Consider the following 25,535-nt stretch of genomic DNA (forward strand, 5'->3'; position numbering starts at 1 on the left):
CAACTGTCAGTTGTTGCAAGAGATGCATGGAATTTGACATCCCAAGTCCGGTACTGGACCCATAACATGATGGACAAAATATGAGCTAGGTGTAACGTTTTGATAGATAGATGGGCGGATGGAGACTAGCCATGTTTTTGGAGCTTCTTTAAAAGTGATTTTTAAAAAATCCTTATGATATAGCACAGCATTGTGGTGAATACTAAATCCAAAGGAAGAGAATAATAGACACAAGGCAGTAATCTCATTGAGAGGTCTGGGAGACACCAGAAAGCACCCGAGCAACGTTTAAAGGTGTACGTAGAATTTAACACACGAGCCTCCTCCCACCCTACTTCATCTAACCCTATCAGCATGACCTTCTATTCCTTTCTCCCTCATATGTTTATCTAGCTTCCCCTTAAATGTATCCATGCTAATCACCTCAACTACTCCAAATGGTAGTAAGTTCCACATTCTAACCACTCTCTGCATAAAGAAGTTTCTCTTGAATTTCCTATTGGATTTATTAGTGACTATCTTATATTTATGAACCCTAGTTTTGGACTCCCCCTCAAGTGGAAACATCTTCTCTATGTCTACCCTATCAAACCCATTGATAATTTTAAAGACCTCTATTAGGTCACCTCTCAGCCTTCTCTTTTCTACCCAGCCTGTTCAGTCTTTCCAGTTTTATAACCGGTGTCTAAATCCTGAGATGAGAATACAGCCTTCAAATCCCTCCAGGATATGTATATAATGTATACACATGGATATAATGTGAAGTTGTAAGGTTGACTCCAGTCAGGTTTGAACCAGTTATTGCTTTTGCTGACAGCCGCTGTCAGGATAGACACCGACAACCAGACCATGTAGTCATGGTGACATTGATACCAGAGAATAACAAACGCCATGATGCTCAGTTCAGGTTTTCCAGTTTTCTCCCTCTCCTCTCAAAGGCACTGCTATGTGCGGGTTACAAGTGCTGGCCAACTGCTGGTATCTTACCAATGTGGTTGCTTTTCATGTGCAGACTATTTGATCCCAAGGGGCATCATGGCTGAGCCTATCTTGCCCTCACCCGCCATCCAATCACATGTAATTCCCAGGAGGAGTCACTCGGTCATGATCAGGAGTTGGGTTTTTCCTCTCCCCTAGGGGTGCTGAGGCCAATTGTGGTGTCGCAGTTGCTGCCCTGGCTGAGATTAGCCAATGCATCAAAATTTGTGAATCTTTCTGGCCATTACATGGTGCATTTAGGCAATGTATCATAAACCAGCAAAATCCCTGAATCAGTTAAGTGTATTACAGTTTCGTAAAGGACTCCCAGACACCATTTATTCTGTGTACATAATACAGTATATTGTGTGCTGAATAATACATAAACCAATAAACTGCACTTGAAAAGCTTGTACTGCTCCAGCACTTAAGGTCAAACATCACAATCAGTTTTAAGACCCTTTCTCTTATGTTGCGTTGTCTCCACATAATCACCTTGCTCAGTTCCTGCTCCACACCCCTAAGGAAGTGATATTTCATTAAAAAAATACTTAAAGTATTACATAAAGAGACAAGAATATGGGATTGAGCAGAAGCCTATAATTTCAATCTCAGCATTCTGCTGCTCTTGGTTTTGCTGAATTGTTGCTAGATTCGAGTGCAATGATCAAATGGTTCTATGTGTAGTTGAAAACTTTTGGTTGAGGTGTAGTCTTCAATTCATTCACACGTGTCTAAGATTTTATATTTTATTCTTAAACTCTTTTACAAATATTCCAGAGCTACACCACTCTAAAGTGTGTCAACGTGCTTTATTCCAGATGCTGACTAATCCACTTCATATGTTTTTCCAGCGCTCACAGTGCCTCTTCTTATCGCAGTTGTAAAGATGGTTTGGCAGCTTGTTCACCATCTTTAATGCTTGTGAACGATTATTGTATTTTACAAACATACCTACAGGGCAGAATCTTCCCCTGTTGACTTTGGACAGTCTGAAATTCAGACCATCCCCTCCTCTTTCTTTTTTTTGCCAAATTCTCTCCTTGCCTCCCAATCCTGAAACTTCCTGAGGATATGGCTCCACGGGCACTAACAATATCATGGTGCCTTACCCAAGTGGCCATTCTTCATATATAGAGCCTGTGCAAGCTCTCTCAGTGTGCTGCCTTGCACAGGTCAAAAATGAATGAGCATTTTTTTTTAAAAGAACCTTCCACTGCGGCAGTCCTCCGAGGCTTGGTCCTCCGCCAATTTTCAGTGCAACTCCCTGGTGGATTCCGGAGAGCCCACCTTGATAATGTAAATAGCCAGAACTTCAGCCAGGGTCAGGGACACATCTCCTTGGTATGCAGATGTCCTGCCCCATCAGAGATGCACCTCAATCAAGGGGGACCAGAAAGCCCCAACTTGAGTGCCAGCGGACCATTGGACCATTGGACCATGTTGGGACAACACGGCCAAACCTGAACCACTCCTCACCTGCTGTTCACTTCCCAGCAGGAGTTACTGGAGAGCGAGCAGGAGCATAAACCATGGCTGATTTTGCTCCTCCCTCGTCAAGAGGATGATTGAGGTACCCCTATTGCAATCTTAATTGAGATCAGCCAACTGAGCATAAACTGGTAATCAGGGAAGAATATACTAAAACGAGTGACTTCAATTCCCTTTTTAACATATGAGTTCTTCAATTCATCTCCAGCATCAGGGGAAAAAAGTTGTTGATTCACATGATCGATATAATCAACATAAATGTGATGCTATATCTCAATTCAATTTCTGCATGTTTGTTATTCAGCCTCCCACCCTTCCTTCTTAAAGTCTCTTGTTCAATCAATTTAGTTGAAAAAAAAACCTGACATTGAATATTAAATTACCCTTCTGTGTGACTACAATAATGTAAGGCTGGTTTCTGGCTATAGCCCCAGAGGCTGTTCTTTAGCATACAAATACTATTATAACCGAATCTGTTTTAACAATTTATTTGTTTTGCCAGAAGGGGCCTTGAAATGAATGCCACTATCTCACATATCACTCATGTGGGGCTGCAGATCTCTGATCCCTTCTTAAGGTAATTACTCCAATTTGAAACTGTGCATTAGTGTCAGTGCCTCCGCACGTAATTCTGACTTTGTTATGACTTTTATTTTCCTAGAAATGCATCCTACATACTCTTCCTCCTCCCTGTATCCCCACTATGTCGAAATGAGGACTCAGTATACCATCTCCTACTCTAACTGATACTGTCCCAGGGTCTCTAAACTGTGGGACTTCTCACTTCCCTCAATAACACCCTTCTGCCTACAATCCTTTGTTGTCCTTGAAAGCCCAGCTTGGCATTCTTGATTAATTTCTTCTACCCTTTTCAACCTTGGCCGTGTCCTGCGGTACGACCTTTCACATTAGGGTTCTCAATCCCAAAATGTTGTACTGCTGCAAACTCCTACACAGGAAACTCTGGCTGGGAACTTCCTCGTAGCGTTCTCCCGATCGGCCACCGTAATTTCGGCAGAAGGCCTCCTTTATGCGTCAATCCAGGGTTTCCGCTGATCTTCTGCCGATGTAACGGTAACCGATCGGGACAACCCTGCCTCCCCCCCTCAAGGAAATTCTCGTATTTTTCTATTTAGTGACAGCACTAGATTTACTATAATTAGGAAAGAAACCTTAACTTCTCCTGAAGGCATTGGGGGTAATTTTGACTTCGGGTAAAACGGGTGATATTTGATAAATTGCTCCCAATTTTCAATTCTGTTTATTTCAGTGGAAACGAAAATTGGGAGAGATGTGTAATAAATGGGCATTAGATCTGATATCACTCATCTTACACTATCATCCAAAGTCAAAATTACCCCTATTGACTGTGGCTGAGGTACACTTCCATTGTCACTGGGAGCCCTCCTGTACTTCATTCAACTGGCTACTACTCATGTTTGATCCTAGACAGTGAGTGTTGATAGGGCCTTCTGTTGAAAGGGGCACCTCAGCACAGCCTCACCTGATGTTCACACACACGTGCTCTTCCAGCAGAAGTCGCTGCGTAGGAATCAGGAGCCGGAAGTCTGGATGACTTTTCCTTTCTTAGTCTCAGAGTTTCTGAAGTTAATTGTAGCCCCTCTAAAGCTGTCCCAGCTGAAATCAGCTAACTCAGCAAAGACTGGGAAAATCATGCACTGATGCTCTTTGCTTCTGTGCTAGGCCCACAATTTCCACACAGCGAGCTGCTGTGCATGACCCTGATCTCAGGGGAAATGCTAGTGCTTTAGTTATGAGGATCTTTTTTGTATACACCACCCAGTCACCTAAAGATGGTGTTGACAGAGAGTGCAGGTCAATAGCCTGAGATGGTAACCAGAAAATGGAGAAGAACTAAAAGAGACGGGACAGATACTAAATATCAATTCAAAAATAAGGATATTACCTCCTCATAAAGATCGGAGGTAGTCCCACTGAAGGCCCTGGCTGAGACTGGGGCCTTCACCAGGTATCTGTTGGGGGCCAAACTAGAGGGAGGTGAGGCTGCTACAAGGCCCTCTCCCTTCACAGGATCAATGCAGGACTGCTCCTGAGGCCTACCACCACCTTCCACATGGCAGCCCATGGAAGTGGCAGTAACACAAGTGGACCAGAGGGAAATCCACCCGCGATGTGTGCCCCATTCCCCCTACCACCAGTCCCCATGCAGCAGGTGAAGTTAAAGGGGCAATCGGTGATCCCTGTGGGGGTGGGGGGAGGGAAATACAGGTTGGGTGATAGGCAGGTCTCTCCTGCATTTTCCTTCATTCACCACTGCAATCCAGTCCAAAATTGGGCAGGATGGTGGAGCAGAATCCTGGCCAGCATCACTTATGATGCGTCTTTTACTGTCTGACATACTATTTTACTGTAGCCCAGGTGTAATGATTAACCTCGATCACTGTAACATGTTTACTGCAAAGCTCATAGGATGCCCACTGCATCTGTCAATCTGACCAGCAGAAAATATCCACAATATTAGACCACTTAGTACAGGCCAAACTACTGAGCGGGTATATTCACAATTATAAAATAATTCAGAGAAGCGGAAACACATTCAAAACACCAATGATCATTTACAATGCATAAACTGGCATGATATGTTTTTTAAAAAAGCCCAGCTCTTCCTGGCAAACTTGTGAAAAGACCCTGGGGGGAGAAATTCGTGTGCCCCATTACTATCCCCAGACTCAATGCTGCGCAGTGCGCACCCCAACCCAGAGGCCTGGGGCTGGCCCAAAATTGATCTTTGGACCTCGTTAACATTCTGTACTTGAGCTGCCAGTGCCAGTCGCACCTTTACAGGCAGCTCACGTATTTGAGGAGCATAAATGTTGGACTGCTTGCCTCGCCGGCAGTGGCTTAATGGTAAGTCTCGGGAGGGGGGTTTGGAGTGGGCAACACAGTGAGTGGGGGGGGGGGTTGATGGAAGGGGAAGGTGATCACAACAACAGTGGAGTCGGGGAGCTCTCCTGCTCCTCCTGGCTCGACAGAAACGATTCTTTTGGGAATTTTTTTTAAACTTACCTGTCATTGGTGGCTGTTTAAGAATCCTAAGTGGGGCAAGCCTGACGCCTGTCCCGCTCAGCACAATGGAATTTCTATGAGAGGACCTAAAACTGGCGTCCGACCCCTCATTTACATATTTACAGCATCTAACACCTGCATTAGGCTGCCGCTAGGGATGCCTGAAAATGGCACAACCCAATTTCGGGTCAGACGTTTTTCAGGCGTCTTTGGGGCACAGGACGTTGGCCGCAAAATTGGGCCTCATTGCCCCTATTTTAAGCCCGTAAATGGGTGTATCTGGGTCCAATTCCCCCCCTCACCACCACTTATGATAACACCTAAGCAACTACTTCACCCCTCACATGTACAGGTGCAATGAACAGAACTCCGGAATGGCCACCAGCCGTACAAGTACTAAGTTGAATCAGATACCTCTTCCACACATTGAAACTTTAAAGCAGAGGCTGCAAAGTACAATTTGCAACCAGCAAAAAGCATATTATACAGCAGGCTGCCCTTGGCTGAGAAACGCACTCCGGGTGTCAGGCGAGAATGCCACACATGCTCACTTAACTCCCAGCGGGTACATTTGGAATGTTTTGAGAGCATAAATGGGAACCTGCAAAGGTTCTTTCAAACCAGTAAGAAAAGAACTTTTATAAAGTGCCCAGGAGGTCAGTCAGAGCACCGGAGCACTTTTTAAATCTGGCTTGACACCGTACTGGAGTTTTACTGCACAGGGTGACAAGCCCAAGTGAGAGGTCCTCCCTGTGGAACCCTCACACTGCTCTGCTCCAGAGTCAGATTGGCACCTAATCCTGATGTTATACTGTGGAAGTGTAGGAGTTAGCTACAGGTAACTGAACATAAGAACATAAGGAATAAGAGCAGGAGTAAGCCACATGGCCCCTCAAGCCTTCTCCGCCATTCAATCAGATCACGGCTGATCTTTGACCTCAACTCCACTTTCCTGCCCTATCCCCATATCCCTAGATCCAAAAATCTATCCATCTCAGCCTTGAATATATTCAATGACTCAGCATCCACAGCCCTCTGGGGTAGAGAATTCCAAAGATTCACAGTCCTCTGAGTGAAGAAATTCCTCCTCATCTCAGTCTTAAATGGCTGACCCCTTATCCTGAGACTATGCCCCCTAGTTCTAGACTCTCCAGCCAGGGGAAACAACCTCTCAGCATCTACCCTGTCAAGCCCTCTCAAAATCTTATATATTTCAATGAGATCACCTCTCATTCTTCTAAACTTCAGAGAGTATAGGTCCATTCCACTCAACCTCTTCTCATAGGACAACCCTCTCATCCCAGGAATTAATCTAGTGAACCTTCGCTGCACCACCTCTAAGGCAAGAATATTCTTCCTTAGATAAGGAGACCAAAACTGTACAAAGTACTCCAGGTGACTTCTCACCAAAGCCCTGTACAATTGTAGTAAGACTTCCTTACTCTTGTATTCCAACCTCCTTGCTGTACCTGCATGCTAACTTTTTGTGTTTCTTGTACGAGGACACTCAAGACTCTCTGAACACCAACATTTAATAATTTCTCACCATTTAAAAAATATTCTGCTTTTCTATTCTTCCTACCAAAGTGAATAACCTCTCAGTTCCCCACATTATACTCCACCTGCTACCTTCTTGCCCACTCAATTAACCTGTCTATATCCCTTTGCAGACCCTTTGTGTCCTCCTCACAGCTTACTTTCCCACCTAGCTTTGTATCATCAGCAAACTTGGATACATTATACTCGGTCCCTTCATCTAAGTCAATGTAGATTGTAAATAGCCGAGGCCCAAGCATCCTGCAGCACCCCACTAGTTACAGCCTGCCAGCCTGAAAATGACCCTTTTATCCCTACTCTCTGTTTTCTGTCCGTTATCCAATCCTCTATCTATGCTAATATGTTACCCTCAACCCCATGAGCCCTTATCTTGCTTAACAACCTTTTAGTGGCACCTTATCGAATGTCTTTTGAAAATCCATATATACGACATCCACTGGTTCCCCTTTATCTATCCTACTAGTTATATCCTCAAAGAACTCTAATAGGTTTGTCAAACATGATTTCCTTTTCATAAAACCATGTTGACTCTGTCTAATCATATTATGATTTTCTAATTGCCCTCTCACCACTTCCTTAATAATAGATTCCAGCATTTTCCCATGACTGATGTCAGGCTAACTAGCCTGTAGTTCCCTGTTTTCTCTCTCCCTCCTTTCTTGAATAGCAGAGTTACATTTGCTACCTTCCAATCTGCTGGGACTGTTCTAGAATCTAGAGAATTTTGGAAGATCACAACCAATGCATCCACTATCTCTGCAGCCACCTCTTTTAGAACCCTCAGATGTAAGCCATCAGGTCCAGGGGATTTATCGGCTTTTAGTCCCATTAATTTCTCAAGTACTTTTTCTCTACTGATAATAGTTACTTTAAGTTCCTTACTCTCATTGGACCCTTGGTTCCCCATTATTTCTGGTATGTTATTTGTGTCTTCTACAGTGAGGACAAATACAAAATATTTGTTTAACGCATCTGCCATTTCCTTATTCCCCATTATAATTTCTCCTGTCTCAGCCTCTAAGGGACCAACGTTTACTTTTGTTACTCTTTTCCTTTTTGCATACTTGTAGAAGCTCTTACAATCCGTTTTTATATTTCCTGCTAGTTTACTTTCATACTCTATTTTCTCTCTTTTTATCAATTTTTTGGTCGTCCTTTGCTGGTTTCTAAAACTCTCCCAATCCTCAGGCTTACTACTCTTCTTGGCAACATTATAGGCCTCTTCTTTTAATCTAATACTATCCTTAGCTTCTTTAGCTGGCCACGGGTGGATTATTTTTCCCATGGAGTTTTTATTTCTCAATGGAATGTATATTTGTTGAGAATATTGAAATTTTTCTTTAAATGTTTGCCATTGTTTATCAACCGTCATACCCTTTAATCTAATTTCCCAATCTACCTTAGCCAACTTGCCCCTCATACCTATGTAATTGGCTTTATTTAAGTTTAAGACTCTAGTTTCTGACTTAAGTACGTCACTCTCAAACTCAATGTGAAATTCTATCATATTATGATCACTCTTCCCCAGAGGATCCCTTACTGTGAGATTACTAATCAACCCTGTCTCATTGCATAATACAAGATCTAAAATAGCCTAAAATAACTGCTGATTTAGGTTACACTTACACTACCAATTTTGAGTCTACGACAAATGTTTTCAATGTTTTTAATGTTACCAGAAAGCAGGCAGACCCTTCTGCACTTTAATAAATAAACATTCGTTTTTAGAAGTATTAACAAACAAGCACAAGTTCAAACAAAATCGACTCAATCAATCACTACAAACCCACCAGAATATAAGTCCCAGCAAACTTCCTCAGTCACAACTCCCTTATGATTTGAAAGACTTTCTTGCTCTGCCCTAGCCTGGCCCCTGCCTGAAGTCACACAACCCGAGCACTAATGTGCAGTCCTCCTTAGTCAGTGACCATAACTCCGATATGTGAGCACTGCATTTCACTGAGCTGCAGCCCAACTGCAGCCGGCGCAGGTAACAAAAATTGTAGCCAGAGCAATGTCAACCTAATTTTCTGTTGAAAGACCGCGAACGTTCACTTGGTCTTGGATTCCCTTGGGCTCCAGCCTGGTTAGTCTAAACACCTTCAATCATATTTTGTACCCGTGTCAATCTCATTCATTGCACTCAATGGTTAATGTGGGCCTTTACCTCGAACACTTTGAGGGTACGGGAGAGTGAAGAGCTCTTGGTGCAGCGGAGTGTGAAGAACAGGTTAACCATGGCCCTCCCGTCCTCCTCCTCGAATACCAGCTGGTCCCCAGAATCGGCCGACTCGGCGGCCGCGGCCGCGGCTTCTCGCTCCTTCCGAGCATCTTCGATCAGGGACTGTCTGCGCCCGATGAAATGAGGGGACTGACACCAGCAAACAAAGAAAACAGGGTCAGAATGAAGCCAGCGAGGTTCTGCAATGCAGGGTCAAAACACAGCTCAGTCCAAAGCAGAAAAGAACAATCGAATGAATCAGGGAGACGAGCAGGAACATCGGAATGAGAAAGGGAGATCAGAGGAGAGAGAGAGAGAGAGAGAAATAAGAGATAGAGAGAGGATCAGAGAAAAGTCAGAGGGAATCAAGAGAGGTGAGATTAGAGGGAAAGGGAGGAATTAGAAAGAGGATCAAAGAGAAGAATCAAGAGCGAAAAGAACACAAAGAAAGGATAAGTTAGAGAAAAATAAGAGAGAGGGAGAAAAGAATCAGAGAGAAAGAAATCGAAGTGGGATTAGAGAGATGAAAAGGGTATCAGAGAAAGAGGGTCAGAGAGAGAAAGAGGGATCAGCAAAAGGATCAGAAGAAACAGAGGAATCAGAGTGAGGATCAAATAGGGAGATGAGTTAATTAGAGAAAGGAAGAGGAAGGGATCCTAAAGAGAGAAGGGACTCAAGGCGAGAGGATCAGAGAGAAGAGAGGATCAGAGAGAAGAGAGGATCAGAGAGCGAGAGGATCAGAGAGAAGAGAGGTTCAGAGAGTGAGAGGTTCAGAGAGTGAGAGGATCAGAGAGTGAGAGGTTCAGAGAGTGAGAGGATCAGAGAGTGAGAGGTTCAGAGAGTGAGAGGTACAGAGAGTGAGAGGTACAGAGAGTGAGAGGTTCAGAGAGTGAGAGGATCAGAGAGTGAGAGGATCAGAGAGTGAGAGGTTCAGAGAGAAGAGAGGATCAGAGAGTGAGAGGTTCAGAGAGTGAGAGGATCAGAGAGAAGAGAGGATCAGAGAGTGAGAGGTTCAGAGAGTGAGAGGATCAGAGAGAAGAGAGGATCAGAGAGTGAGAGGATCAGAGAGAAGAGAGGATCAGAGAGTGAGAGGATCAGAGAGTGAGAGGTTCAGAGAGAAGAGAGGATCAGAGAGTGAGAGGATCAGAGAGTGAGAGGTTCAGAGAGTGAAAGGATCAGAGAGTGAGAGGATCAGAGAGTGAGAGGATCAGAGAGAAGAGAGGATCAGAGAGTGAGAGGATCAGAGAGTGAGAGGATCAGAGAGTGAGAGGATCAGAGAGTGAGAGGTTCAGAGAGAAGAGAGGATCAGAGAGTGAGAGGATCAGAGAGTGAGAGGTTCAGAGAGAAGAGAGGATCAGAGAGCGAGAGGATCAGAGAGCGAGAGGATCAGAGAGAAGAGAGGATCAGAGAGTGAGAGGATCAGAGAGTGAGAGGTTCAGAGAGTGAGAGGTTCAGAGAGAAGAGAGGATCAGAGAGTGAGAGGTTCAGAGAGAAGAGAGGATCAGAGAGTGAGAGGTTCAGAGAGTGAGAGGATCAGAGAGTGAGAGGATCAGAGAGTGAGAGGATCAGAGAATGAGAGGATCAGAGAGTGAGAGGAGCAGAGAGTGAGAGGATCAGAGAATGAGAGGATCAGAGAATGAGAGGATCAGAGAGTGAGAGGATCAGAGAGTGAGAGGATCAGAGAATGAGAGGATCAGAGAGTGAGAGGATCAGAGAGTGAGAGGTTCAGAGAGTGAGAGGTTCAGAGAGAAGAGAGGATCAGAGAGTGAGAGGTTCAGAGAGTGAGAGGATCAGAGAGCGAGAGGATCAGAGAATGAGAGGATCAGAGAGTGAGAGGATCAGAGAGTGAGAGGATCAGAGAGTGAGAGAAATCTGAGAAGGATGGGTCCAAGGAATCAGAGAAAGGAATCAGAGGGGACCAGAGAGAGAGCAAGAGGGAGTATCAGAGACACTGGATCAGATGGAGAGAAGAATTAGTGATGCAGAGATGAGGCAAAGAAAGACGACTGTAGGAAAAGAATTCAAAAGAAAGAATGGAATCAAAGATAGATAGATGAACAAAGTGAGAGAGAGGAAAGAGAGAGTATTGGAAATTGAAACAAGTGAAGAGGAATCTAAGAGAGTAGACGTGTTCTATATTCTTACAACCCTCCACATAAAAAATAGTTCTACTAACCATTCACTTTGTTCTTTTGATGATGATTTTAAATCTATGTCCTCCAGTACTCAATCACCAGCCAGTGGAAATAAATTTCCCCATTTACCTTAACAAAACCCTTCATGAACACCTCTAGCAGTTCAGACAGAGGATCAGTGAGAGAGAGAGGAATGAAAGAGAGATAGAGAAATGAGAGAGAGGAATCAGAGAGAGAGCAATCAAAGAAAGGATCATGGAGAGAAAATAAAAGGAATCAGGGACAGAAATCCGAGAAGAACTGAAGAGAAAGAGGATCAGAAAGAGAGATAGAATCAGGGTGATAGGGGAATAGATGGCGAGGTCCAGAGAGGATCAGAAAGAGAGATAGAATTAGGGTGATAGGGGAATAGATGGAGAGGTCCAGAGAGGATCAGAAAGAGAGATAGAATCAGGGTGATAGGGGAATAGGTCGAGAGGTCCAGAGAGGATCACTAAGAAAGAGATAGAATCAGGGTGATAGGGGAATAGATGGAGAGGTCCAGAGAGGATCAGTAAGAAAGAGATAGAATCAGGGTGATAGGGGAATAGATGGAGAGGTCCAGAGAGGATCACTAAGAAAGAGGAATCAAAAGAGAGATCTGAAAGAGGGACAGATCCCAGAATGAGAAATCAGAGAAAAGGGCATTAGTGAGAGTGAAATTAAAGGAATCAGAGATAGGCTCAAAGAAATAGGAAGAGGGCGAGATAATGATCAGAGGAAGAAAGAGGAATCAGAGAGGGGAAGAATGGTGAGAGTGAGAGAGTGGTAGCAAAGATAGGAATCAAGGGGAGAAAGCAATGAAAGAAAAGAACAGAAAAAGAAAATAGAACTCAGAGAAATAAGCATCAGGGTGGAACAGAAAGAGATGAATCAGACAGGATCAGAAAGAGAGGAACAATAGGAGAGGATCATAGAGAAAGTGAACAATTAGAGAGGGGGGGGATCAAAAAGAGTGGAGAGAAAGACTGGTCTCAAAACAAGAGGGTCAAAGGAGTGAGAGAGGATCAAAGAGACAAAGAATCATAGAAAACAAAGGAATCAAAGTCAGAATGGATCAGAGAGAATTAATTAGAAGATCAGAGAGAGTGAAATCAGAGACAGTATCAGAGATAGGATTAGAAAGAGAAAGAAGTCAATGAGAGAAAGGAATCAGAAAGAGAGAATTAGAGAAAGTGGAATCAGAGAAAAAGACCATAGAACGAGACAGGAATCAAAGATGGGGAACACCAGAGGGTGGAGAATCAGTTATCACAGAATAAGAGGAAACAAACATGTTGGTTCCAAAAGAAAAAGAGTGGTATCACACAAATAGTAAGATCAGAAAGAGGAACCAGAAAGGTTCAAACCAGAAAGATCAGACAGGAATCAGAAAGAAGTGAAAGGATTTTTTTAAAAATGCATCGGAGAATACAATGTTCAAAAAGAGAGGAATCAGAGAGGGTGAGAGAGAAAGGAATGGTAGAATAGCATCAAACAGAGGATCAGAGAGACAGAGGGGGAATCCAATGTAGAATTAATAGAGAAAGCAAAAGAATCAAAAAGAGAATCAGAGAGAAAATAAAGGACAGAGGGACAGAGACAGGAAAAGGATCAAAGAGACAGATAATCAGAGATTGAATGAATTTGCATTTATATAGTACCTTTCACATCCTCAGGACATCACAAAGTGCTCCACAGTCGATGAATTACTGGCCATTGTTATAATCTGGGCAAACACAGCAGCCAGTTTGCACATAAGGTCCCACAATGAGCAATGAGATAAATAACTAGATAACCTGTTTTAGTTATGTTGGTTGAGGGTTAAATGTTGGCCAGGATACCTTCCCTTGTTCTTCAGCAAACAGTGCTGTGGGACCTTTTATATCCATCTAAGGGGGGCAGATTAACATATCACCAGAAAGGTGGCACGTCCCACGGTGCAGCTCTCGCAGCACTGCACTAAGCACGCTCAAGTCTCTGGACTGAGGCTTGGACCTTTAACCTTCTAACTCAGAGGTGAGAGTGCTACCAGTGACCCAAGGTTGATACTTGTAAACATTAGAGAGATGAATCAAAGAGGAAAGCAAGACAGAAAATGGTACGAACCAGAGAGTGAGTAATTAAAGGGAGAAATCAAAGAAAAAGAGGATTAGAACATAAGAGGATCAGAGAGAGGGATTCTAGAGTGAGACAGAGAGAAACGGAAAAACAGTACATACCTGAGACAGAGATCACACGTACACGTCCACACACACACACACATAAAATCAGTGAGTGGATCCGAGAAAGGCAGAAAAGGATCATTGTGTGAGACCAAGCAGAGAGAGACGAAGATGAGAAGTTGAATGGACAAGGACGGATCAGCTAGATTGATCGACCTGAAACGTTAATTCTGTTTCTCTCTCCACAGTTGCTACCTGACCTGCAGAGTATTTCCAGCGTTTTCTGTTTTTATTTCAGATTGATAATGGTGTTCCACTAACTAGTAACAGGCACGTCTAGGGAACGAAACGTGTAATGTTTAAAGAAAAACGGAGAGATAGGTTGTAATTTATAGACGGGGAAAGGGAGGTGGGATAAGGTTAACTCCCTGTCAGATTTGTGACTTAAAATGAAATCAAGGAATCATTTTTTAAAATTGAACAGGATCCTCACACCGGCTCAGTGCTCTCCCTCCGTAACTTGGGATGTGGGAGTAGGACTGAGAATCTGCAGGGATCCTCCTGTGTTTAAACACAGACTAACAGCACATTCAGTAAATACCAAGCAGTACATGCAGCAGCTGGAGAGAAACTACATATAGCGGCACTGAGCAGTTAGTAAAAGGGTAGATGGTCCTGTTGAGCAGCACATCGTGAAAAGTGTCTACAGAGGGATCCGTTTGAAGGAAACCTGTAAGTTTTGTTGACAGCGATGAGCTGTTGACCTTTACTTTCCATTTGCTCAGAAGCTTTTATTTTAAATGTAAAACTTCACGCTGTGCATCTCTCTCTATATTTTTGGAATCGCATTATCTACTTCAAGAGTCTGACCGAGTTGGACTTTTTGCCAGCAGGCTGCCCCAATTCTCCTGATTCGGGAGTTTCAATGAAATGGGTAACTCAGGGGATATGGGGAGGGGGATGTTTTCCAACCTGCTCCTCCGAAAGGAGGGGTCGTATCTCCGGGAGCAAAGGCGCTCCACTCGATTACACAGAGAAAGAGTAACGATTACCCCCCAAACCTCTGTGAAGATGCAAAACATAACTATAACCACAAAGAGAAAATGAATTCATCCAGCTTCTAGTTGGCTCAGTAACTGAACCGCGGGACTAACCGATGGTGTTCAGTGACAGTGACGATGGGACATTTTATTCCAAGATATCTCCAGGTATTTCTAAATTGAAATAAACTCCCTGCAGAAAAAAACGAAGTTAGACTGTAAAAGTTCTAACTTCAAGATGAGCTCAGCATTACACCGATAGGAACATCCTGATTATAACCCAATCCCATCCTCTCAGTTTAAATATTGTTTAGATTTAATAATTCGGAAATATTCAAAATATCTTTTGTAAATGTCATTTTCCCACAGTGGGTTCTACAGAATTGCTCTGGCCGTGTGTTTGTATTATAAACAGAATGGGGGTATAGTATGGAGCCCCGCCCGTGTGATTCTATCGACCGCCCTGCTGTTGGGCAGCAGAATATCTGTGTGGCTTTGAGTTAAACAAACTCCAGGTAAATCAGTGCACTCTTTTACCCGCCAGCACACCCGATTATGCGCGCAGTGTTTAGGAGTGGTAATTTCCATCTAGTGGAAATAAAAATTCCAATTTTAAACAAAAGGAATTGCGTGTAAGGGGTTCCTGTAAATTTAAGATGAGAATGGCAAGGTTTGTAGCGATTCCTTTGAATTATAATTTATGTAAAGGCTTCACATTCCCTTCAGTTGAGATTTTTGTGTTTTTTTTAACCCATAAAAGAAATCGGTAGGATGCCAAATTCTCGGGAATCTGTTTTCCTTTAATTGGAGAGATATCAATACCTCGCAGACAAGACAAATCTTTCACCTCTGCATGCACTAGGAGAGAGGCACGGATACAAACCGATGCGCACAGACTGATCCCAGGGTGCTGAGATAAGAGAATGAATGCAATCATTGTTTATACAGAGAGCGAGTGGGTCTAAGAGTATAATTGGAAACTCACCATCACAGCCTCGGCTTGCTTGGAATCCAGCTCCGAAACCGCCCTGCGGAACCCCTTAGCCGACGAGGAACTAGAAGTGGGCATCATTGAGCGTTCGTGCAAGTTCGCCAACTTGTGACCGAGCCCACGTCCCCATCGCTCCTATTTATAAGAGACAGCCACCCAGGGAGCTGCATCTTCTGCCTTACGTCAACTCCTCTCATTTACTTATCTGACACCCCATTGCGTCCCATTTATTGGATTTCCTGAATGTCGAGCAAACAGCAAATCTATCCCCCTACCCCCATCTCCCGTCAAAAAAACAAGAGAGTTCTGTAAAAAGTACCCCCTCCCCCACCCCCGAATGTACAGCACAGAAACGGGCCATTCGGCCCAACTGGTCTATGCCGGTGTTTATGCTCCACACAAGCCTCCTCCCGCCCGACTTCATCTCACCCTATCAGCATATCCTTCTATTCCTTTCTCCCTCGTGTGTTATTCCGTTATTGCAATGCAGCCCCATATGAGGGGAGGTTCCGCACAAAGTCACATTAAATACCACTCGGGTATGGCAGGACAGTACCTGTGAATAGACCCTTTCCCATTATTTCACTTGTGGTGCTACGTGCAGATGGTGGAGATGGGGGGTGGGATGTTATCAGGCAAGTTGTGCGTTCTTGGAGAAGCAGAGGAAACGATAAAGCCGGAGCTTTAAATGTGAGTTGCCCAGGAGACCAGACGCGTCTAACTGCATTACCTCCAACAATTTCGCTCCTGGGCGACACGGAGCAAGAAATGTTCCATCCTGTGTGTGGGTCAAGTCAAATAATAGTCGGCATTTGCTTGGAATGAGTGTCTACTTCATTCCAAGCTTTCACTCAACGGTTCTAAGGACTTTCGGGGAAATCTAGTGAACGGAATTATATTAAAACCAGAACAAGGTAAAACACGATTCGGGGCTGTATAAACTTGCGGAGTGAAGAACCAATCGTTTGAAACGACGTGGAATAATAAAACCTCTGATAGATTCTCCCAGGCGTCTCTTAAAATTACATTTCCACCGATCAGAACTTTAAACCAATGGTTATTAAACTTTGCAGTGTGAAAACCCACCTTAGGACCCTCCTGAGGGAAGCGTCCATAGGCGTTATAATTGCAAAAAAAACCCTTTTTTTTCGTTTCTTTGCAACAACAGCAACAGAAATGATAAATACTGAAAAATACAAATGTGTCCAGTCACAGACGGAAAGAAACCCGATGACCCGGGACAGCCCAGTTTGGAAACCTAAGCGTTAAACAACCCGGGATTCTGGTTAGAGGTAATACTCAATGAAGCCTGTTTTTTTTTTGCCCAGGGAGGCTGAAAGGGTCAACTAATACTTTAAACTGTAATGAGGTGGTCGTTATGACCCACCAAATGATTTACTATTTAATAACATACTAGAGTTAAAGTAAGAATGAAATCTTAGGTAAAATGTAAAAATAAAGTAGTTAAGTGCCTTTAATTAAACAGCATCAATAGAAGTGACAACAGTCAATGGTTTTTAAAATGAATCGCGTATTCTACCTCGCGTTTCGCAGCATCAAGTGCAATATTTAACACTCACGCCAAGTGATGACTAGCGTTATGTGCATTGCAAAAATAGACATTTTTTTTTAGTCGAACGGCATTTTTAACGGCAATACCCTGGAGGTTGGTCTGAAAAGGAAACGAAATCGGCCCTAGGAAAAGCAGAAAATTACAGATGCTGCATTTGTCTCTCCATTGCGTATCGCATCTGTTACATTCTTCAGAGGATCACCAAATAATGCTGCTTCTAAACTGGAAACCTTGAATGTTAAACTCCGTCCACATGCAAAAGACAAATATCCAGGGGGATTAGTTTATGAACATGGACTGCACTAATAAACGAAAAAGCACGGCATACGACAAAAAAGCATCCAAAATAGGAACATGGAACACTGTAGGGATTGAACAGCAAAGGACATTTGACACAACAAATCCCCTACCCCATCGCCTACACTGATCTGACACCCATCATTCCTCATCACCCACACTGATTGATCTCAAACCCTCCTTTCCCCATCACCCATACTGATTGATCTCAAACCCTCCTTTCCCCATCACCCATACTGATTGATCTCAAACCCTCCTTTCCCCATCACCCATACTGATTGATCTCAAACCCTCCTTTCCCCATCACCCACACTGATTGATCTCAAACCCTCCTTTCCCCATCACCCGCACTGATTGATCTCAAACCCTCCTTTCCCCATCACCCGCACTGATTGATCTCAAACCCTCCTTTCCCCATCACCCGCACTGATTGATCTCAAACCCTCCTTTCCCCATCACCCACACTGATTGATCTCAAACCCTCCTTTCCCCATCACCCATACTGATTGATCTCAAACCCTCCTTTCCCCATCACCCACACTGATTGATCTCAAACCCTCCTTTCCCCATCACCCACACTGATTGATCTCAAACACTCCTTTCTCCATCATCTATACAGACTGATCTCAAACCCTCCTTTCACCATCACCTATAAAGATTGATCTCAAACCCTCCTTTCCCCATCACCTATACAGATTGATCTCAAACCCTCCTTTCCCCATCACCTATACAGACTGATCTCAAACCCACCTTTCCCCATCGCCCACACTATTTGATCTCAAATCCACCTTTCCCCATCACCTATACAGATTGATCTCAAACCCACGTTTCCCCATTGCCTATACAGACTGATCTCAAACCCACGTTTCCCCATCACCTATACAGATTGATCTCAAACCCACGTTTCCCCATTGCCTATACAGACTGATCTCAAACCCACGTTTCCCCATCACCTATACAGACTGATCTCAAACCCACGTTTCCCCATTTCCTATACAGATTGATCTCAAACCCACGTTTCCCCATTGCCTATACAGACTGATCTCAAACGCACGTTTCCCCATTGCCTATACAGACTGATCTCAAACCCACGTTTCCCCATTGCCTATACAGACTGATCTCAAACCCACGTTTCCCCATTGCCTATACAGACTGATCTCAAACCCACGTTTCCCCATTGCCTATACAGACTGATCTCAAACCCACGTTTCCCCATTGCCTATACAGACTGATCTCAAACCCACGTTTCCCCATTGCCTATACAGACTGATCTCAAACCCACGTTTCCCCATTGCCTATACCAACTGATCTCAAACCCAACTTTCCCCATTGCCTATACAGACTGATCTCAAACCCACGTTTCCCCATTGCCTATACAGACTGATCTCAAACCCACGTTTCCCCATTGCCTATACCGACTGATCTCAAACCCACGTTTCCCCATTGCCTATACAGACTGATCTCAAACCCACGTTTCCCCATCACCTATACAGACTGATCTCAAACCCACGTTTTCTTATTGCCTATACAGACTGATCTCAAACCCACGTTTCCCCATTGCCTATACCGACTGATCTCAAACCCACGTTTCCCCATTGCCTATACCGACTGATCTCAAACCCACGTTTCCCCATTGCCTATACAGACTGATCTCAAACCCACGTTTCCCCATTGCCTATACCGACTGATCTCAAACCCACGTTTCCCCATTGCCTATACCGACTGATCTCAAACCCAACTTTCCCCATTGCCTATACAGACTGATCTCTAACCCAACTTTCCCCATTGCCTCTACCGACTGATCTCAAACCCAACTTTCCCCATTGCCTATACAGACTGATCTCAAACCCACGTTTCCCCATTGCCTATACAGACTGATCTCAAACCCACGTTTCCCCATTGCCTATACAGACTGATCTCAAACCCACGTTTCCCCATTGCCTATACCGACTGATCTCAAACCCAACTTTCCCCATTGCCTATACAGACTGATCTCAAACCCACGTTTCCCCATTGCCTATACCGACTGATCTCAAACCCAACTTTCCCCATTGCCTATACAGACTGATCTCAAACCCAACTTTCCCCATTGCCTATACCGACTGATCTCAAACCCAACTTTCCCCATTGCCTATACCGACTGATCTCAAACCCAACTTTCCCCATTGCCTATACCGACTGATCTCAAACCCAACTTTCCCCATTGCCTATACCGACTGATCTCAAACCCACGTTTCCCCATTGCCTATACAGACTGATCTCAAACCCAACTTTCCCCATTGCCTATACCGACTGATCTCAAACCCACGTTTCCCCATTGCCTATACAGACTGATCTCAAACCCACGTTTCCCCATTGCCTATACAGATTGATCTCAAACCCACGTTTCCCCATCACCTATACAGATTGATCTCAAACCCACGTTTCCCCATCACCTATACCGACTGATCTCAAACCCACGTTTCCCCATCACCTATACAGACTGATCTCAAACCCACGTTTTCCCATTGCCTATACAGACTGATCTCAAACCCACGTTTCCCCATTGCCTATACCGACTGATCTCAAACCCAACTTTCCCCATTGCCTATACAGACTGATCTCAAACCCACGTTTCCCCATTGCCTATACAGACTGATCTCAAACCCACGTTTCCCCATTGCCTATACAGATTGATCTCAAACCCACGTTTCCCCATCACCTATACAGATTGATCTCAAACCCACGTTTCCCCATCACCTATACAGACTGATCTCAAACCCACGTTTCCCCATCACCTATACAGACTGATCTCAAACCCACGTTTCCCCATTGCCTATACAGACTGATCTCAAACCCACGTTTCCCCATTGCCTATACCGACTGATCTCAAACCCACGTTTCCCCATTGCCCATACCGACTGATCTCAAACCCAACTTTCCCCATTGCCTATACAGACTGATCTCAAACCCACGTTTCCCCATTGCCTATACAGACTGATCTCTAACCCAACTTTCCCCATTGCCTATACCGACTGATCTCAAACCCACGTTTCCCCATTGCCTATACAGACTGATCTCAAACCCACGTTTCCCCATTGCCTATACCGACTGATCTCAAACCCAACTTTCCCCATTGCCTACACTAATGTTTATGCTGAAACTGAGTGGATTAGAAACTGTTTCATGTTAGACTGTAGGATACTGAATGCTGACAGCAATTATGCTTGTTCTATTTTTGCTTATTTGCAAAAAGTACACCTATTCTGATATACCCCTTCCCCCCTCCCTACCCACCATCTCATTCACAGGCATGTGCATGTCCTGGACCATCTAGTGATTTTAGAATATAATGTGAACTGTTTGATTAAATGTTTGATTAGGACATTCTTGGCGGATCTTTTTATTTGTCTGTTTACATGTAAACATCATGGGGCATCTGGGGTGTTTTTAGGGAGCAAAATGCTTCTTAAGGATAACTTACACAAATAATGCAGCACACTTTGAAAAGGCTAAAAAATATGAATATAATCCATTAGATCAATATGCCATATTGGAAATATCAATAATATTTGTCCAACTTAGTAAGAGAAGGTTATGTAAAAACCCAAGGATGTATGTCTAATATTATAGTAAACATGGTTTTGAGTATTAATCAAGTTTAGGATTGAATCCTTGTTGGGAGCAATCTCAACAGTACTTACAAAAGCATTGAGTGTGAAAGCCAGTCTCCAGGAGGTAGGGTATATCTCTTCTTCCAGAAGAAAGTACGATCTTACTTTCCTTACGGGACTAATGATGGGTGGACTAGACCTCTTCTTCACTAAAATATGCCACTCAATTATTCATCAGTAAAGGCCTTTAATGACAATTATGTCTCACAGCATTCTGTTCAGTCCCTTCTCTCCAAATGACCCCTGGTGTTTAATGCAGTACATGCTTATAAGTTACTCGATGGCCTCAGACATATTCTCACCTACACAAAAGATGCCATGGACACTCAGTATCAATGTAATATTATTTATATGTCACGAAAGGTATAATTCATCAAGCAAGAAACAGTCACAAGTGACTGCTAAATGGGTAACTGGTTTTCAAAGGAGATTGTTTTCATGAAAAAGTATGAGGCAACATTTTTTTTAAGCTGGGGAGGGAGAAGACTGCCAAAAAAGCATTTTTGTCAGAATGACAATGTTGCAGTGTGTTTCAATGTGATTTATAGCAATGTTGAACTTCTGCAAACTGAGAGACAGGAGAGCAAGATTATTAATGTTTACAAATGTCGGCAGATCAAATGTTACTGTTGTGAGATGAAGGTGGAATTTTGAAACGTTTGTGTTGCTATACCAGCTATATGTGGCTATGTTTCCATAAAAAGTTAAACATACCATGAAATACAGTAAATCAATTATCCTGGCTTGTTTTTAAGAAGACCAATTACTTTTTCAATAAATCCAGTTCAAGGTGTCAGCCGTGGCTCAGTGGCAGCATACTGGCCTCTGAGTGAAGAACGTCGTGGGTTTAGGTCCCACTCCACAGAGTTGAGCCTATAATCCAGGCTGACACTTCAGTGCAGTACTGAAGGAGTGCTGCACCATTGTAGGTGCCGTCTTTCAGATGAGACATTAAACCGAGCTCCCATCTGCCTTCTCAGGTGACATAAAAGATCCCAAGGTACTATTTCGAAGAAGAGTAGGGAGTTCTCCCAGTGTCCTAACCAACATTTATTCCTCAACCAACACCATCAAAAACATTGCTGTTTGGCTGCTGCGTTTCCTACTTTACAACAGTGTGATTGCACTTCAAAAATAATTCATTGGTTGTGAAGTGCTTTGAGATATCCTGAGGCCATGAAAGGTGCTATATAAATGCAAGCTTTTTCATTCATTATTTATGGTTCAGCTCCATCAAAGCAGTTATAATTTAGAAAGGAAAACAAAGGATGGACAAGGGTGAGACATCAGAAAACATATTTCTGTGAGTTGCTGTATACACAACTTGCAGCATGCTAAACAAACACCAATGCCAATGTGAGCAGTTTGAAGATTAAAGTCATTTCCTGTTCCTAAAGTGATGTTTAGTAAGAAGTCACTGTTATTGTGATAAGTAATTGTCCCCTGTTAGTGGGTTGATGATGTAATAAGAAGCAATTCATACTGGCTATACCAATGATAAGTAAATCGCTCTCTGTTGAGCCACATCAGGTAATTAAGGCTTCCTCACCCAATTATGACTGTTCGACCGCTTATACTCCTCGTCTGGATATAAGTATCTGCCTATTAAAAATATTCAGGTGTATTTTGACTGTTCCATAGTATCCTAAAAAGTACAAGTTGCCCCTTTATTTGCACTTATTATCTAAATGTTTCCTCTTAAGTGAGATTATATGGCTGATAACATAACGCACACACACAAAGACAAGGACAATAAAGTGCTGAGTCCTTAAAGGTCTCGGTAAAAATAAGTGCCCGATTTGTCTTCTGGTTTAGAATGCTGGTTCCTTCGGTTATAATTGCTTGATTTCAGCTTTCATAATTACAGTGTGTCACATTTTCTAGTTAGAGCAGTGTTTTCTCTGTTACTGGATATTTCCCCCCCAAAACCTGCATCACAAATAGCCATAAAACATTTTTTAATAATAGATAATTATACCTCCTGTGATACACCATGCTTTGAATTAACTATTGCTACCCAGCCCCAGCATAACGCACACAAACATTAGGTGGTGGTATATGTTTGGGTTCTTCTGATCGGCTAGACCTTCAATGTGTCACATTCAGGCTGTGGAACAAACATTTTAAAGGGGAACTGCCTTCTCGGAAAAAAATAGAAAATACTTTGACGCTGTCTGGGGAGAGAGAAAAGTCACATGTTCGTTTGGACACATGTAACCCGAAAAGATGTGTTTGATCCGATGTACCTCATCTCCTGGGTTTGTAAATGACAAAATTGTTCATCAAACACCTCTTGGTGAAGTTAGTGGGTTGCTACTGTTGTAGAGCCGTGGCTCAGTGGATGCACTCTCACCTTTGAGTCAGCAAAGCTATAGGTTCAAGCCTTAATCCAGGATGACACTCCAATGCAGTACTGAAGGAGTGCTACACTGTTGGAAGTACCATCTTTTAGATGAGATGTTAAACAAAGGCCCCATCTGCCCTCTCTGGTGGATGTAAAAGATCCCATGGCACTATTTCAAAAAACAGCAGAGGAGACCCCCCCCCCCCCCCCCTCTGTCCTGGCCAATATTTATCCCTCGACCAACATCACTAAAACAGATTATCTGATTGTTATCACATTGCTTTTTCTGGGAGCTGGGAGCTTGCTGTGCATAAATTGGTTGAGGTGTTTCCTGCATTACAACAGTGACTACACTTCAAATGTACTTCATGGGATGTGAAAGGCTTTGGGATGTCCTCACTATATAAATGCAAGTCTTTAATTTTCCCCCTCACCTCTTATCAAAATTTAACTCCAGCTTCACAGCACCTGCACATTCTTTCAACACAGGTTTTAATCAGGGACACTGCTGCTGGGACTGGATCCAACCTGATCTGTCCTTCACATTGCTACTCAAAGATCTTTTTGTTTTCAAGTCGTGCACTTTTCCTCTTTTGGTAATGCTTTGAAATTGATTCAAGTTTTATTTTAATTTTTTTTCCCAAATATTTTTAATATTCAGGTTCGGAGGTGTTTTTCCTAGTTTTTTATTAGTATCACCTTTTCGATCCCATAGTTTCAGCTGTTCTGAAGCTGAGCCTCGCCTACACCTTTGGGCAAAGTAACACTCTCGGATTACCTTTGAAAGACAATATTCTGCATCTTTAACTGGCAATGCTACAGATGTTAGAGAAGCACAGGCACTGGAAGTGTTTGACATCCCAAAGGCAGATTCGGGGCTAACCATGGGAGCTGCTGATTGTCATAAGTGTTACCGTGCCACATAAATGCAATAGATGTAATAAACAATAGACATAAACAAGAACATTGTTAGTATGCCAAGCCAAGATAATATCAGAGGCATGTCCCCAGAATATTTATTCAGCTTTATTTGATAACAATAACTTGGTCTTTAATTAACATTGCACCTAAACCACATCAATGATAAGTGTCAGACATGGCTCAGTTAGTAGCCCTCTCACCTCACAGTTGTGGGTTCAAGTCCCACTCCAGAAACTTGATCCAATAATCTAGATGGATGCTCCAGTGCAGTACTGAGGGAGTACTAGACTGTTGGAGGTGCTATCCTTCAGATGAGATTATAAACTGCGATCCTGTCTGCCCTCTCAGGTAGACATAAAAGATCCCATGGTACTATTTTGAAGAAGAGCAGGTGAGTTATCCCTGGTGTCCTGGCCAATATTCCTCCCTCAACCAACACCTAAAGCAGGTGATCTGGTTATTTATCTCATTGCTGTTAGTGGGACTTTGCTGAGGGCAATTTGGCTGTGTGTTTTCTATGTTACAATAATGGCTACACTTCAAAAATACTTTATTGGCTGTAAAGGGGTCATGAGGTCATGAAAGGCGCTATATAAATGCAAGTTCGTTCTCTTTCTATTGAATGGATAGCTATTTATATCGCAGAGCCCTGTTTATGTGTATTGTTTATAACATCTATTGCATTTAGGTGGCACGGGAATATTTATATGTAGCATTTAATGGTATAGCAGAACTTCTAAAGTTGTATTTACATAGTATATTGGCGTTTATAAGCGTTATAGGGATACACGTCGTATTTATATAGTGTACTAACAGTTGTTCTTATAGTCAGTGGCACTTCAGTAATATTTATATAATTGTATCATAGCAGTGCATTTACAACATGTAGTTTTTATTTATTTACTGCAGACGTAATATTTGCCACAAGTATTTTTTTCAGTTAAACTCTATATCGTATTCTATATTCTGGTGTTTAAAAGTTTACCTTTTTTTTGCTTTAACCCTGAAAACTTAGCAAACCTGCTGACAAATGGGGAACTTATAAAGCGATTGTAGGAGTTTATTGAAGCAATAATCGTTGGAGACTTAAACCGAGCTGCGGA

General features: G+C 43.0%; 1 protein-coding gene across 2 annotated transcripts in view; it reads right to left on the reverse strand.

Moving 5' to 3' along the window:
- th (tyrosine hydroxylase) overlaps positions 1-15,722 on the reverse strand; it is a 49,797-nt gene extending 34,075 nt beyond the window's left edge. The window contains exons 1-2 of one of the 2 annotated variants that reach the window (XM_067993479.1): positions 15,645-15,722; positions 9,242-9,445 (exon numbers count right to left, since the gene is read on the reverse strand). In XM_067993479.1, the coding sequence (XP_067849580.1) occupies positions 9,242-9,445; positions 15,645-15,722 (282 nt within the window). Of the gene's footprint in view, positions 1-9,241; positions 9,446-15,638 lie in introns of both variants that reach the window. The other variant, XM_067993478.1, reaches the window with a different exon arrangement.
- Positions 15,723-25,535: the final 9,813 nt, after the last annotated feature.

The sequence above is a fragment of the Heptranchias perlo genome, chromosome 12 (genome assembly GCF_035084215.1).
Source record: "Heptranchias perlo isolate sHepPer1 chromosome 12, sHepPer1.hap1, whole genome shotgun sequence".
In the NCBI taxonomy this organism is placed as follows: Eukaryota; Metazoa; Chordata; class Chondrichthyes; order Hexanchiformes; family Hexanchidae; genus Heptranchias; species Heptranchias perlo.